The sequence below is a fragment of the Betta splendens genome, chromosome 11 (genome assembly GCF_900634795.4).
Source record: "Betta splendens chromosome 11, fBetSpl5.4, whole genome shotgun sequence".
NCBI classification, from domain to species: Eukaryota; Metazoa; Chordata; class Actinopteri; order Anabantiformes; family Osphronemidae; genus Betta; species Betta splendens.
Window position 1 is genome coordinate 13,143,039 of NC_040891.2, and position 14,687 is coordinate 13,157,725.

The window sequence follows — 14,687 nt, forward strand, 5'->3', positions numbered from 1 at the left end:
TGTGCAGGTTTTATTCTTTTCAGCTCCGGGTCCTGAGGGAACCTCTGCGCTATAGTTACCCGTTGGCGCCGCTCCTCCGGCGAGCCTGGGCATCCGGGAAGGGCATTCGCTGGGGATGAGGAGCTTTCCACAGAGGAACGCACGCCTCGCACATAAACCGCTAACAGCCACGTTAAACTGGGGCCAGTGGGCAGAACGGGGCTGCGAGCTGGGCCCAGTATGCATCGACTCACTGTACTCAGCTCCGCGTCTTCACTTCGCTGTTGCTGAATCCCAACCATAATTGTGTCGATAGGAACCATTAAATATTGGTTGTAGCAGTGATGGGGTTCATTGAGAAGCTGCTGCAGTTCAGCACCAGCCACATAATCGTGTCCTGCTGGACGCTTGAGGCAGCGCTCGATGACTGACAACATGTCTGCAGATGCCGTGTGTCAGGAAGAGGAACGTGAAGAGTGTATGAGCGGAAGGAAGAGCATTGTTCTCTCACCGAATGTGTCGCAGCCCAGAATAGAAGCGTCGCCCTCTGGGCGTCCGAGGGAAGTGGGGCCGACCTGACACGAAGCAGACGGGGGAGGCGATGTTCGCTGTCCCCTTGGCCTCCACCGTGGAGGAAGCGGAGCCGTTATCTGCAGGGAGGGATGGACGCGTGAGGGACGTCTGATGCAGCGTCCGATGCAGCAGACGCGAGGAATGTAAACCCGCTTTCAGGGTGACCAGAAGCAACAACTCCCTGTGAGCGGCTTCACAGCAAACCACAGGGACAAGGAAAACAAATGGGCTCGGACTGATGTCTTCCAGAGGAGGAGGGGGTGATGGAGGAGGAGGACAAGATGGAGGAGTAGATGGAGTAAGACATGGAGAAGAAGGTGGTGAAGGAGAAGGAGATGGAGAAGTAGATGGAAGAGGTGGAGGAGGAGATGGAGGAGGTGTAGGAGGATGTGAAGGAGGAGGAGGTGATGGAGGTGGAGGAGGTGTCGCCGCACATCCCTCGGGGAGATTTCAAGACCACACGTTTCTCAGCTGCTCTGCGTTGAACCTATCTCTTCTCTCTGACATTGTAGAGACATGGGAGAACGTTTAAAAACAATAAGTATTTTCAAGTGAAATATTTAAGCGTCTGCCTTTGCGCCTCCTCCTCTTCCTCCACCTTCATCAGCATTCATATGGTTTGGCCTGTCGTTAACATCCCACACCTCGTTTCTTTTAATGTCAAAACTGTTCACAAGCTTCAGCGCATACGTTTTAGCTCAGAGTCTGAGAGACGATGATCAGTGTGGTCACTCTGCGGCTCGGACGCATTAAAAGGCCAAAATGAATTCTCACCAGTTGAGTCAGAGCTGCTCTTCAAAGCCGGACGTGTGGCCTTTAATTAAATCCGATTATTACACGTCTCAAGCGAAAACAAGCAACAACATTTTGTTCCAGTACGTGTTTGGACCAACGTTGTCACAGATGCTATTTTCGTCCCAGTGGATTCTCTAAGATCTTCACTGGATCGTTGATGAGCTACAAATGATTATTTATCATCACCGTGAGAGGACGAGCTTGGACGTCTTCATCGCTTTCCCCAGTGGGACTCAGCATCTGCATCACTCAGGCAGGAAAACAAGACTCAAAATGATTAATAATGAGGCCGCTGAGCTCTGGGACACAATCGGAGCCTTTAAAGGGAAATATTAAGACTTTAATCTTCAGAAGTTAAGGAGGTTCTAAGTTGAATATGGGCTGTGATCGATGATGGCAGTGAAGCTGAGGTTGTGTTATCTTCGCTCGTTCGTGAGGAACCACAGATCCTCCACTGCATCGGCCTTCGAGAACAAGCCGAGCACATTTCAAAGAGCCTCCAGGGACTCTTTGAAAGTGAGAACTCTGTTTCTGTTCAGCTCCCAACAGTTAATACTGTTGAGTTGTGTGGGCGCCAAACCGCTGCAGGGGGCTTCACACAAGAATGAGCCGGAGGCCTCGGAGGCAGCGATGACGGAACCGAGAGCAGACGTACGATCGCTGGCGGAGGACGTGGAACATTCTCTTGTTTGAGCTTCCTCCTTTCCTCCCTCTGTTTCTGTACGTCCTAAATCTTTCTCCTCCCTTCTCCTTCTCCTGCTTTGCTCCCCCCTCCCTCCCCCCCTGACTCCCAGCTCACGGTGAACCCTCTGTCTTGCAGCAGGCGGGTTCCGGCATCATGAGCGACCGCTTCGACTGCAAGAACTGCAACGAGTCCCTGTACGGACGCAAGTACATCCAGGTGGAGGAGCAGCCGCACTGCGTGCCCTGCTACGACCGCCTGTTCGCCAACACCTGCCAGGAGTGTAAGGAGGTCATCAGCCACAACGCCAAGGTGAGCGCCCGCGGCCCCGCGGCCCCCGGTGCCCCTCGCTCGCTCACTCCCCCCCTCTTCCTCTAGGAGCTCTTCTACGAGAACCGGCACTACCACGAGCACTGCTTCCGCTGCCGCCGCTGCGAGCGCTCGCTGGCCGACGAGCCCTTCACGCGCCAGGAGGACGCGCTGGTGTGCAGCGACTGCTACTGCAGCGAGTTCTCCTCCAAGTGCGCGGCCTGCGACAGGACCGTCAAGCCAGGTAGACGCCCGGAGACCCGGCCGGACCGCATTCCTGCCGCCTGTTGAGATGTGACAGGCTGATTGTTTCCAGCGCCGTGTCGGGTGACGACCACCGCGCTCTGCTCAGCTTCAGGCCTCTAAACGCTGCGACGCGCTGCTGTCACTGCCGTCCGACAGGCTCTGCTTCTGCAGACGCCGCTTATGAGACCTTTGAGCTATTTAGAAGTGCAGCCGCGCGCGTAAAAGGCATCGTTTGTCATGGGCTCTGATATCACGCCGTAGACGCTGACTCGGGCTGATGACGCCGTTTCCTCCACAGGCTCCAGGATGCTGCAGTACGCCGGCGCCGCGTGGCACGAGGACTGCTTCGTGTGTCACGGCTGCGAGAAGTCCATCGGCGCCGCCGCCTTCATCCCCAACGCCGGCCAGTACTACTGCGTGCCGTGCTACCAGGGCCTGTTCGCGCCCCAGTGCAGCCACTGCAAGAAGGTAAGGAATCGCCCGCCGCTGTGGTTTGTGCGCAGCTGCTAATGTGACGCTAACGCTAACGCGCGGCGCGTGTGGCCTCAGCCGCTGACGAAAGGGGGCGTGACCTACAAGGACGAGGTGTGGCACAAAGACTGCTTCCTGTGCACCAGCTGCAAGAGCCCGCTGGCCGGACAGCCCTTCACCTCGCAGGGGGACGACCCGTACTGCGTCAAGTGCTTCAGCAGCCTGTACGCCATCAAGTGTGCGGGCTGCAACACGGCCATCACAGGTCAGCGCGGCGCCACAGCCCGGCTCCACATCAAACCTCCACTCGGGAGGCAGAATGAAACTAAATGCGCGATGCACTTGCGTCCCGCAGGGTTCGGCGACGGAAAGTACGTCTCCTTCGAGGAGCGGCAGTGGCACCAGCCGTGCTTCAAGTGCTCGCGCTGCTCCGTGTCGCTGGTGGGCTCCGGCTTCTTCCCCGACCGCGACCAGATCCTGTGCACGGACTGCAACAGCGACGACTGAGCCCAACGCGCCCCGGCTCCGCGCGCTGCGCTCATGCACGACGGCAAAGCGCTCGCACCTCGGCCTTTAGCACGCGGCCTCTGATCAACTCTGATAATAAAGAAGTGCAGAGATGACATGTGTAAACACTTCTATCTGTTTTTATGACAGCTAGAAAAAACCAAAGTGAATGTCATCACCGCCCATTGACACAATGTAAAGGAATTATTTAAAAACAGCTGCCTTTATCCTCTTCCTCTTGTATTTGCTCCTGTACATATGTTGGTTTCTATTCAGCTTAAATCACTGCCGTACATGCAATAAAAATCATATAACGAACGGGAGACGGCGTATGAGTTAATTAACAGCCTCGACAGCTTGAGGACAGAGTTGGGACCAGACGTCTGCCTGGATTTCCTGCCGTTTGTAGTGGGGGGTCCTACGAAGGTTATTACGTACATACATATTGTACATAAATATTTAGAGTTCAGAACGGCTGCGCTGACCTGCTCAGACTGTGTTTATACAGAGGCTTTATCAGTCCAGAGCTGCTGTTTACTCTTTAGAAGCTTCATATATAGACATGGACCCAGCTTTGAGTGAAAGGGTCGCTTCATTGGTTAGTCGAGTTACAGAATCACGTGTGTAAAGAGGCGAAGAACGCAGACCGAAGCCCAGCGAGTCCCGACCGGTGCTGTTCAGCACCAGCAGCGTCCTCGCTCCTCCATAACACGCGTAATTTAACTGCCACGTTGTGACATACCGATTTCCTGTGACTTCATTTACGAGCCAGCGTTAATGCTGTTTATGTGCTGTTAAAATATAATCACGAGATCAACTCCAGATGAAAAATAAAGAGGCCACAAGGCGCAGCGGGTTCTCCCAGCGTTTCCCATGACTCTTCCTGAAATATGTTTGACCCTGTTTGCGGGGACGCAGGAGAACAGTCTTGTTTGGTCCCAAAAGGAGGAGGAGGAGGAGGAGGAAGGATGGGTTTGAAGCTCCGCAGCCTGCAGGCTTCGTGTCATCCTGCCCTCGGCAGGGACCCAGCTGGTGGGCTGTTGAAGCGATTAAACGCCATTATGGCGACAGGCAGACCACAGAAGAAGAGGGGGCTGCGCACCACCGCATGCCTCTGCACAGACTTCAGACGCATCTGAGACTCACAGTCACAGCCTTTTTAGATGATGGGGACTGAATGGTCAAAAAGCTGCAGAAGCAGATGATAAAGTCAACGCTGAAAAGGTCTTGACCTTGAAAGGTCAAGGAGATGGTCACTTCCTGATTTGTAGACTCAGCTATTTACGCCACATATTTCTCTGAATAATCAGACCAAGTAATATTAGATAATTTACTATTAAATGTCCACAGCTGAGCAATTCACGTCTGGCCTCCAACAGCGCAATTAAAACGCCGCGTCGCCAAATTTTTCCACATAATTTCCTAAAGAGACGGGAAATGAAGCGCTGATATGCTGCAGCCTGCGTTCAGGCCTCATTGCTCACACGCCCCACAGTTACGAGTGTGGAATGGAGCTAGTGCTCGTTCCTGTGAGTTTCCAGCCAGACTCCGTGACGTAGTCCCCCATGTTGCGCATGTTGTATGTGACTCGTGAATGAGTCACAGGCTGAAATGTGATCGGGTCCAAACCGCAGCCTGTCTCACTAGACAAGGGAGGAGACGGGAAATGATGCTGCTCAGCCAAAAATGTGCAGCATGTCTCCAAACCGGTGTCAGCGCTGAACGCATGTTTCCAAAGATGAGTCAGCAGAACAGGTAATGAAATGAAACATCCCTCTGTGTCTCATGCTGCTCATTTAAACTCTTTAATCTCACCTGCTCGGCCCTTTTCAGGTTCTCAGATATGAAAGATGAAACTCTGGGAAGGAGAACTGATGCAACTGAGGAATGCGTCTGCAGGACTCCTTCCAGTCAGCCTCTACTTTAAGCCTGTTTGTCAGCAGATCAGTCTCCTCCTCCCCTCGTGTTCCAGGTTAACCATCACATCTGCTTCAACTCCACTTCTCCTGGGCTCAGATAGGGGTCTCTGTGTTTGCATGTTCTTCTGTGTCTGTGTGGGTCCAACCTCTGACCACAAGCCAAAGAAATGGAGAGGAAATCAGTTGTTACCTTTATGTGTGACTGGGAAACAGCTTGGAGTTGCTCCTGTGACCCATCCAAGGAAAAGTGGTTGGGAAACAGATAAAGGCACAGAAGCAGTGGAACAGAGTCTGAATAAAAAAAAGGACTCAAACTCATATGTTCCCCATACACTAATGGAAAAGCCGGTGACACGTTGACACCTTTGAAAAGAGCAAGGCAGGCTGTTTGCCACGCTGCTTAGTGTTATTCATCAGACTGAGCTGAGTACAGTGAGTACAGTGGACTCTCAACAGGAGGAAAACAAACTATTTCACTTTTTTGCTTCCTTTGTTTGATTTTTGTAGTTATTTTAAAGTTCATATATTGTATTCACATTAATTTATGAAATAACCATTCCTCATTTTTATGTGTGTTGCAGAATAATAATTAAAAAACAAAACATTACGTAGGATCAACTAGTCAACTAACTTAATGAAGTAACATTAAAGCATTTCATGGCCCAGCTGCTGACAGCGTGAGGTCTGGTGCTACCTAGTGAACATGTGGAAAACTGCACATTACACAAACTGTAAGGGGAACGATGATATCTGAAGAATAACAACTGCTCCAGACAGTAAAGAACTAAAACGCAGATGTCACTGGTGCTTTTTTTTATTTTTCTGCAAAACAAACCACGTAATAAAAGAATTGTGGGTATTCTGGGCTTATACAACCACCTGACACTTAACAAAAAGGTGAAACTTTCTTACAATCAGAAATGTGGAAATTAGCTAGATAATAAATACAGTCTTTTATTCAACAATATACAAGATGATGTGTTACTGGAGGTTGGCCTTATAAGGCCTGATGAAGTAACATACAACACCATACGTCTACTTTAATGGGTAGGTCACAACCGCGGGTCGGTTGCAGGGGGAATGTTTCAAGCAATACACACAGTACAAGTGGAAGTATGACACCCCCCCCAAAAAAGGCATGCAAAGTTCACAAAGTCCCAAAATGTTGTGTATCTCTACAGGTATCCTCACGTCTTCAGATCGTCCCGTCGTCCTGGTTAAGTTGAATAATCCTGCAAGAGAAAGAGTGCGTAAACAATTAAGGAGCAGTTAGAGCTGCAAAGGTAAGGCTACAGTAAGAGCTGTTTAAAAACCCTTCATGTAAGTCAGATTTGAAGCAGAACTTCACTTACAGCTCTTGGTTTCTTGTTAACCTTCATGTCAAACCTGCAACAAAACACAAGGCTGCATTAGACATTACCAGAACAGAATCCAGGTCCTTACTGCATTTATGGTAAAAGCGTTGCCACTACAGGACCATGAAGCAGCCTAACAACAAGCCAAAAGCAAAACACCCAGTGACTCTGTGTAATCGACTTGGTGCACAAATCTGTAACCAACCCACCATTTAACAAGAAGAGCAATGTTATTTAACAGCTGGAACTGTCAAAGCACACTCAAAACAATTCTAAAACAGAACATATGAACACACCCCATAACCAAGCATCAAAATCTAATGGGGTTAAAAAGCGCTAAATACTGATATGCATGCAAAAGAAGACGGTGTTGGGCATGCAGTATGACGTCCTAGCAGTCTTCAACTTAAACGCTACAGCAACAGAAGCAGGCAGAGCAGAAAAAGTGGAAAAGTTGATCAAGGCAGTCAACGGCAGGCAGAATGTAAACGTCACAGGAGCACAAAGTAAAATCCAGACTTACTCAAAGTCATAATCAAACATGGCAGAAGGGCTGAGAGGAGCAGCATTAGGGGAAGGAAGAGAGCAGCAGCTGTTAGTTCACCAACCTGACTCTAAAGCCCTACGTCTACCTTACAGTGCAGGTCTCCCAGAGCGAGATAACCACTTCATTAGTGTGTTAGGTGGAGCACCAGCTGCGTTAATGTGGTTAGAAACAGTCACGTTTAACATTAATTAGGTCAGTAACAAACTGACTTTTATCACCTGAACGCATCTTTAAAGACCTGCTTTTTATCACATGATGTTCAGGCCATCCATCTACGTTGTCTCTTATAATAACACAAGCACAATCAGTGCATTTATTACACAAGCTTATGTGAGTATTTCTCAGCTCTGGTTTCAAGATCTCTCAAAACTGAGCAGGTTCACAACACTTACAGCAAGGACAGCGCACTGACCTGAAACCAGTATCCCTAGAAGTTACATTGGAACAATAATTATTAAAAGGTGTTGCAATAATATTAATTTTCCACTAAAATCTGAGGTTAGTGCATATAGAGGAGAACTGCCTTCATTTATAGAGCAAACCCATCTTCTAAAATACTTGTGTGTAAGCCACGACACACTTTAAGTTCAGGTCAGATGAAGCAGACAGACATATTGAATGTATATAAAAATCTCATATTGAACACAAGTTTTTTAGCTTTGTTTTGTACCTGTGTCTGTTTTTGTTTTTTCTCTTCTTGTGGCTCCCGTGATGGCTGCCCGAGGAGGAAGAGGAGGCAGCCTTCTGAGGCTTTAGGTCCTGCAGTGTTGAATCCACATCCTCTGTGTCCTCCTGGCTGGGTTCATTCTCTTGGTTCTGAAGATCTGGAGAGGTGTCACTTTCTGTTCCGCTGCCTGCTTCACCTGATAAGGCAAAAAAAAAGAGAATTCAAACAATGTTGAAAATTGGGAAAGAGAGAGAGAGAATTTTCCAGGATTTGCAGCTCACGTTTTTCATTCATGTGATCTGGTATCCCACCGAGCGCACATACTGCCTGCAAATTAAAAAGGCAGACACTCAGAACATTAGGTTCTTGTTATCCATGAAGCTAGCAATATATGTATTAAAGTAAAAGAGATACTTACTGCCACTGATGTCACAGATGACTTGCTAAATAAACGCTCTGCTTCCTTGAATTTTCTGTTTCTTCTATCAGTCTTACTATTGGAGTTTCTATTAAAATTACAAAAAAAAAGGTTAAACTGTTTAGTCTGGAAATGGCACAATGCCAGAATAAAATATGAATCACATAAAAACTGTAAATAAAACCATTGAATGAAGCAATCTGGCAGATGCTGCTTAACTGAAGCTTACTTTTGGTTGGTGAGGTATCGGTCCCATCCTCTGATGATGTTACCATACATCTGAGTATCTTCTAGGTAGCTACCTTCAAATGCATATATTTGTCTTTCCAAGTTCACCAATGTCTCCTAGGATAATGGGGAAAACAAGGCAAATAATTTTATTATTTTGATGTTACTTACAACTGTGCAATACCAACTTATAAAACAAATAACATCAAACAAACATTGAAGCATTGACATTAAATGAATTTAGTGTTTTTATGTAAACTAGGTTTGACTGCCTGCATGTCTGTTTGAATTTTATTTTTCACGAATTCATAACGAATCTGTTAACGCCAAAAGCGATAATACCGCGAGAACTTCGACAAATCGCGCGGTATATGTAGCTATGCTAACTAACGGGCTAGCACGTTTTGCCAGCAATGCTGGAGCTCTAGTGAACGAAACGTAGCGCTAAGGTTTACAGGTTGACGTGAATAAGTTTTGATCTAAGGTTGTTGTAAGACATTAAATAGACAAGTCACACACCAGTAACATAACGATGTGTGGCTTATCTATTTAAGCAACCCTACATTAGAAAATGCTAGCAGTAGCTTAGCATTTAGCAAGGCCTCATTCAACCGCGGGCAGGTTTTACGAAAACGTTATAAGCAAAGTTGCAGTGATCCTTAATTTTACTTGATAAAACACCTCATATCGCTGTTATGTTTAATGTATTTAGCGTTAGGCTTAACGTGAACTTACAGCGAGCTCTTGTTTTCTCTTCACCAGTTCAGCTAGCTCCCGGCGAGTGTCCGGGATCTGTGGCGGAGTCGTCTTTGCATGCATCGCCATGATGGATCGAGCTATCTAGAAACAAAACAGCGGCTGGTTGGTTTGTATAGCGCGCGCTGATCAGCTACCACGTCACCGGGAGATGGCGCTGAGACACAGGAGTTCGCTAGAAACGACGTTGCCAGATTTTAACAACAAAATAGTTTCACATTCATAGAATTCAACCCTTGTTTTGAAGCGTACCACATTTTCATGAATATTTCTATCTTGTTTTTGAACGAAACTTTCCGTGTATGTGTAGTGTGCTTGTGTTTGGAATGCTTCTTGGTGCCAACAAATTCAAGTAAAATCACCAAACATGGCAACATCGGACCATGTCGCATTGTTTTTACGTCGCCATAGCAACATGATCTGCCAGGACGTCGGAATAACCTCTAAGAAGTTGACTTGCTTGAAAATTACTAATTGTAGCAGTAGTTTTGGAGGTAGCTTATTATTTAGATGAGCCATGGGCAACATATACCGAGGAAATTATAAAAGTGAGTCTCAATGAAACATTTCCTTTCTATAAAAAGCAAATAGATATTAAATACATAAAATTTGCGTTTTCTGGCATATGGGGTTAAAGTAGGGTCAACTCTTCATTTAAAGTATAGATAAATAGTATGAATACAAATAGTATGCTGTATTTTTATTAATTAACTAATATTAATAATAATATGTTGTTAGGTAAATCTAGCAAATGCCAACAAGTTAATCGGATGAAACAAGATTGGAGACAATGTTTTAGCTAGCTAGCGTTATTCTGACTTTTGCACGTTACTATAAGTATTTGTAGTGTAAAACTTGCAACATGCATAAGAAATGAGATGTCAGGCTGTAAGATTCTGCAAAGTTACCACAAATACTTGAGAAACGGCCTCCGTGTCAGGGAACTTCAGAAGAAGCCTGAAAGAAGCACTGCCTGATAATAGAGCGTGTGACGTAATGGCTCTTTTGATCTTCCTGCAGATAAGACTCCAGGTTACACTGTCTCATCTTCAATACCGACAAAATACCAAAGAGTGGTGATAACAAATGAAGAAAAGAAAGGGTTTTCCTCTCAGGCCAAGCGGTTTTCCTCACACATTTGCCTGGTAGGGAATTTACTTTGCAAGTATTTTAAGTATTAGGAAGCAATTCTGAACATCAGTAATGATCTGCATGTTTCAGAATGAAAATCCAGGACCAGGCAGCTACAGCTGTACCACAAGCACTGAAGCTCAAAGTCCCTCCTTCTCTAAGAAAGGCACTACAGGCTTTGTTGCATCCAGGGTCAGAACATCAACTTGTAATTTCTGCACACTAAACTCACTACTGTAGTGCTGCTTAATGAAATGTCTTATGATAGAGTTAAAGTAGCTTCTAGTACCTTCTTTGATTTCAGATGTCATGGAAATTCATCCAATAGTAGCTTTGTGGTTGAAACCACATGTATGTACTTAATGGCAGCCCATCTGGTCAACACAACAGCAGTAACTAAAATATGAAGGATATGAATTTAGTGGCTTTAATTAAAGCCGCTGGTGCTTAGTTTAGATTCTGCTGACTGTCTGTGAACAAACGAGAAATATTTAAAATCATCAGTCAAATCATCCTTTTCAATAGCCTCCCAGGGGTTACAGTGATCCACAGAGGAGCATCCCAGGACCGAATGTATACAACATACAGAGCTCCTTTATGAACAAGCATGACTTCAACACTGGGGTCTCCAGAGTGTTCAGGTTGCCTGTGGCTGTGCAGCTGGATGGGCCCAAGCAAAAAAGTCCAGCACCAAATCAGTATGATGTATGTGTGAATTATAGAACTTGCTTCAAGAGAGACAATTTGAGACTGTGCTGTGTACCCTGTAGTTTATGTTTGTTTCCTCCTTTTCCTTAGGTCACTTGTGGCAGTAGAGAGAGACTTAATGCTGTGGTCGGAACGTCGGGTTTCCTCTCAAAAACTGGACGTAATACATTTTACCCCAATGGAAATATGCCATCACCATGTAAATATCTCCCTTTTTCTGTCAGTTCTCTGTCTGAACTTCTTCGGGATTTTGTTTTTACAGCTTTTTCTTTTGTGCTCTACTGTTTAAGGTCACTATGAGGTGAAGAACCATTTTATCCAGCACAGCTCAAAGGCAGTCTTGTCACCCTTCAAGTCCAAAACTCAGAGAATCCCTGCTCTAGTGGACAACCATGTGCCCGGTCCAGGAGCCTATAGTCCACATCAGACCCGCATTCCAGCCAAGAAAACCATGCTACCGTGAGTAAACATGTCGTATTAATGGCTTTCAGTATGCTACCTACTGATACGCGTTCTTATTGGGAAATTAAAAATGGAAATCTGCTAATAATTTGTGTTTTAAGGAGGGGTTATTATTTGGCAATATCAGCACCAGCTCTGATTGTACCTAAGGACCCCCCCTTACCAGGCCCTGGGCAGTATGACCTTGTCAGGAAGGACAGCTCATCTAAGCATCCTTTGCCCACTGCTGCGTTCGCTTCCACAACTGAACGTAAACCTCAAATCTGCCAGACTGATGCGAATCCAGGACCGGGTAAGCGCCACAAGAAATAAATGCTAACATTTATATTAACATGAATTTTATTTACAGAGTCTTTTTCTGCAGGTTTCTATAATCCACGGGTTTGGACAAAGCAGTCTTTCTTTTACAATGATTCCAAAGTCTGGATTCCTGCATAGACATTTTTCTGACATTGTCCTTATCCAACGGCTTCTACGCAGGGGTGCGTGTCTTGGTGAAAATTATTTTAAGATTACTGTTAGTTGAAAACAATTAAATGTTTGCAGTTATTTGGTCTGCTTTTTACTGTAACTGAGCCACTAAGATGATAACATGTGGAAGATGATTCTAATTCAGTGTAAGGAACTGTGTTTTAGCCTTGCCCCATATTCCTGATGCTCTTATTCTAGATGATATAGCAGAAGTGTTGCTGCAGCTGCTGGTCCACTGGGTTGGACGCCACAATAACAGCTGAGAGCTTGAGAAGACACCGCTGTGGCAACTGTGAGACAGCAGACAGGAGGGTGGAGCGCGGCCCTGTATGTGAGCAATGCGACTGGCTGTGCGTGAGGCAGGGATTGTGTTTAACCCAGAAAACAAATGCACATCAGCCACCTCAGCTCTTCTATCAGTTGTCAGTGTGTTGTCATACGGTCATATTTACAGAGCTCAGTTTTAGCTGAATCGGTTTTCTCCATAACGTCTGCTCACAACATCTTTCCCCGGCTCTGCTCTTGGTAACCACACCAACTGGAAACATGCTTGACTCCCACACTGTAGCAGCTGTAGTTATATTCAGCCTCTGACTTCAGCACTGAGCGCTCCAAATATGTGTAGTCGCCGTGGAAAACCAAACCATTGTGCTTTTACAACGAGAGGAGCATTTTTTAACGACGTGCTGCAGACAGAACTGGGCCCCCTCCAGTGAACAACACTGGGAGGGTCCAGACAAGTGTTTTAAGTGTGCTTTGGGTCTGTGCTTCCTTTTAACCACATGCCTCTGTGGACTTATGAAAGGCTTTGAACCCAACTATGTGTCAGTCAGGTGTAGGCGAGTGTGGACACGCACTCTCCTTAATGGAAGTCCTATTGATCATGAACTCTGTTAGCTACCTGATGATACAAATGGCAAACATGGTCCATCACACTGTACCTGCCTAATAGTTCGTGTACCAGCATGTTGGTGAGACGGAGCGTCTGTCGTCTCACTCCTCTGTGTCTGGGTCTCATCACTGCAACAAAGAGGGCTTTCACCACAGCCTTTTACAGACCTCTCATAAATAGGTTGTGTATTTAGAACTATAGCCCACCACATTTTCCCTGTGTAACACGTGACCCACAGTAGCAGCATTTTCTAGTTAAACAGCTCATGTTTACAGCAAGGACACCAAAGACACAAAATGTTATTTCTCTAAAGGAACAGAGTGAAAATTGAGATATTCTGTTCACGCAGCCTGACAAGAAATCCTCCAGACATTGTATTACGAGAAACAGGATCACTTTCCATTCCCTTACGCCATTACAGACTCCAGACTAAACTACAGAGCAGTTCCCTCCCCCACAGACACACGGGTCAGATCCAGCTCCATTAGACCTGATGGAGCTGCTCCCTTTCCATTGATTGATTAGCAGTATTTTACTGCATTAAAGATTATTAGCAGATCCAACTAATAAAACGTAGAATTTTTGTTTTATCTGACACGCTAGTTTTTGACTGAACTACGAGGAATGGGAGAGAAGAAATAGAACCAACACCGAATATATGAATGTTAAGACGTTTTCCATATCAGCTGCAGCCTAAGCGTCTCGAGTCCTGAAGCCTATAAAGTCCTTGGTGTCTTCACTAACACTAAGTGGGCCATGCATATTTTATCTCCCCTGGTAACACTCACATACATTTGGCTTTTTAGCATTTAGCATAGCTAAAAAGTAAAACCTCACATTATCTACCCTGCTCTGACCAGCAGCAGCCGTGCTGCAACCAGACTCCTCCGTCTTCATCTGGTTCAGGACTCATGATGCAGTAAATCAGTGGTCATTTTAAAATATCAACGTATATGATGATAATGATATTATTTTCCTGCCTTAAGCTATTTAGGCCAAATGTTCCTAATACATTGGTACATGAATTTAATCCTGCACTTCAGGGTTCGCTTTGGTTTCCTCCTGATGCTAATCTTCAGTCAGACCTGTCTCCTGCAGGAGGTTATATTGACTATTAATCAGCTTGTCATCTATCATTTACCACAATGTGATACATATCAAAATGAGGTGCCTGTTTATTTATAATGCAATACTTTTAATAGAGATATGCTCCAGTCCTGTCTCACCAGGTCCATCACTGCTTTCTCACTATGAAAGTCAACCTTTGGCACAGCACATGGACATGAACGGCTACTTTGCATTGATCTATTTGAAACTACAGGTTTTGTGTTCAACAAAAGGCATAGTTTAACAATGATTTATGCCCTTTAAACTTCAGACTGAGTGACGTCATCTGGTGGTCATGATGAGGAACTTGCAGGCTTGTCTGTCCCGTTCCTCCTCTAGATGACATCATTGAGAATGGGAAAAAACCCCAGAAGAAATCATGTGCTTCTTAGAATTGTACACAATTGTTATCTGTTATTTCCATTAGTTCTTCAGTAATTACATATTTGTATGTAGTTTATTAA

General features: G+C 45.7%; 3 protein-coding genes across 15 annotated transcripts in view; 2 read left to right on the forward strand and 1 right to left on the reverse strand.

Annotated features, from left to right (window-relative positions):
* Positions 1-3,634, forward strand: part of LOC114865535 (four and a half LIM domains protein 3-like) — a 7,576-nt gene extending 3,942 nt beyond the window's left edge. For 2 of the 6 annotated variants that reach the window (XM_029166719.3, XM_055512645.1), the window contains exons 2-6: positions 2,168-2,341; positions 2,408-2,582; positions 2,883-3,052; positions 3,134-3,320; positions 3,411-3,634. In XM_029166719.3, the coding sequence (XP_029022552.1) occupies positions 2,186-2,341; positions 2,408-2,582; positions 2,883-3,052; positions 3,134-3,320; positions 3,411-3,562 (840 nt within the window). In that variant the 5' untranslated portion in view covers positions 2,168-2,185 and the 3' untranslated portion in view covers positions 3,563-3,634. Of the gene's footprint in view, positions 1-948; positions 2,068-2,141; positions 2,342-2,407; positions 2,583-2,882; positions 3,053-3,133; positions 3,321-3,410 lie in introns of those variants that run through there. The other 4 variants (XM_029166723.3, XM_029166721.3, XM_029166722.3 and 1 more) reach the window with 4 other exon arrangements.
* Positions 3,635-6,279: 2,645 nt separating this feature from the next.
* meaf6 (MYST/Esa1-associated factor 6) lies at positions 6,280-9,530 on the reverse strand. 5 transcript variants are annotated; one of them, XM_055512691.1, is made up of 9 exons: positions 9,432-9,530; positions 8,698-8,813; positions 8,469-8,556; positions 8,332-8,377; positions 8,054-8,246; positions 7,796-7,810; positions 7,602-7,666; positions 6,834-6,867; positions 6,280-6,713 (listed from the first exon to the last, which is right to left on the reverse strand). In XM_055512691.1, exons 1-8 carry the CDS (start codon positions 9,519-9,521, stop codon positions 6,857-6,859), a joined length of 624 nt encoding a protein of 207 aa, XP_055368666.1. In that variant the 5' UTR covers positions 9,522-9,530; the 3' UTR covers positions 6,280-6,713; positions 6,834-6,856. The 5 variants fall into 5 exon arrangements, with proteins under 5 accessions (XP_055368666.1, XP_029023829.1, XP_040928957.1 ...); XM_029167996.2 differs by lacking the exons at positions 7,602-7,666; positions 7,796-7,810 and adding an exon at positions 7,360-7,389; XM_041073023.1 differs by lacking the exon at positions 7,796-7,810.
* stpg1 (sperm-tail PG-rich repeat containing 1) lies at positions 9,421-12,556 on the forward strand. 4 transcript variants are annotated; one of them, XM_029167994.3, is made up of 9 exons: positions 9,421-9,561; positions 10,473-10,597; positions 10,674-10,775; positions 11,109-11,288; positions 11,382-11,490; positions 11,582-11,750; positions 11,855-12,045; positions 12,118-12,235; positions 12,423-12,556. In XM_029167994.3, the coding sequence occupies exons 1-8, from the start codon at positions 9,510-9,512 to the stop codon at positions 12,189-12,191; spliced, it is 1,002 nt and encodes a 333-aa protein (XP_029023827.1). In that variant the 5' UTR covers positions 9,421-9,509; the 3' UTR covers positions 12,192-12,235; positions 12,423-12,556. The 4 variants fall into 4 exon arrangements, with proteins under 4 accessions (XP_029023827.1, XP_029023826.1, XP_055368665.1 ...); XM_029167993.2 differs by lacking the exon at positions 12,423-12,556 and having other exon boundaries at positions 12,118-12,302; XM_029167995.3 differs by lacking the exons at positions 9,421-9,561; positions 12,423-12,556 and adding an exon at positions 9,818-10,000 and having other exon boundaries at positions 12,118-12,302.
* Positions 12,557-14,687: the final 2,131 nt, after the last annotated feature.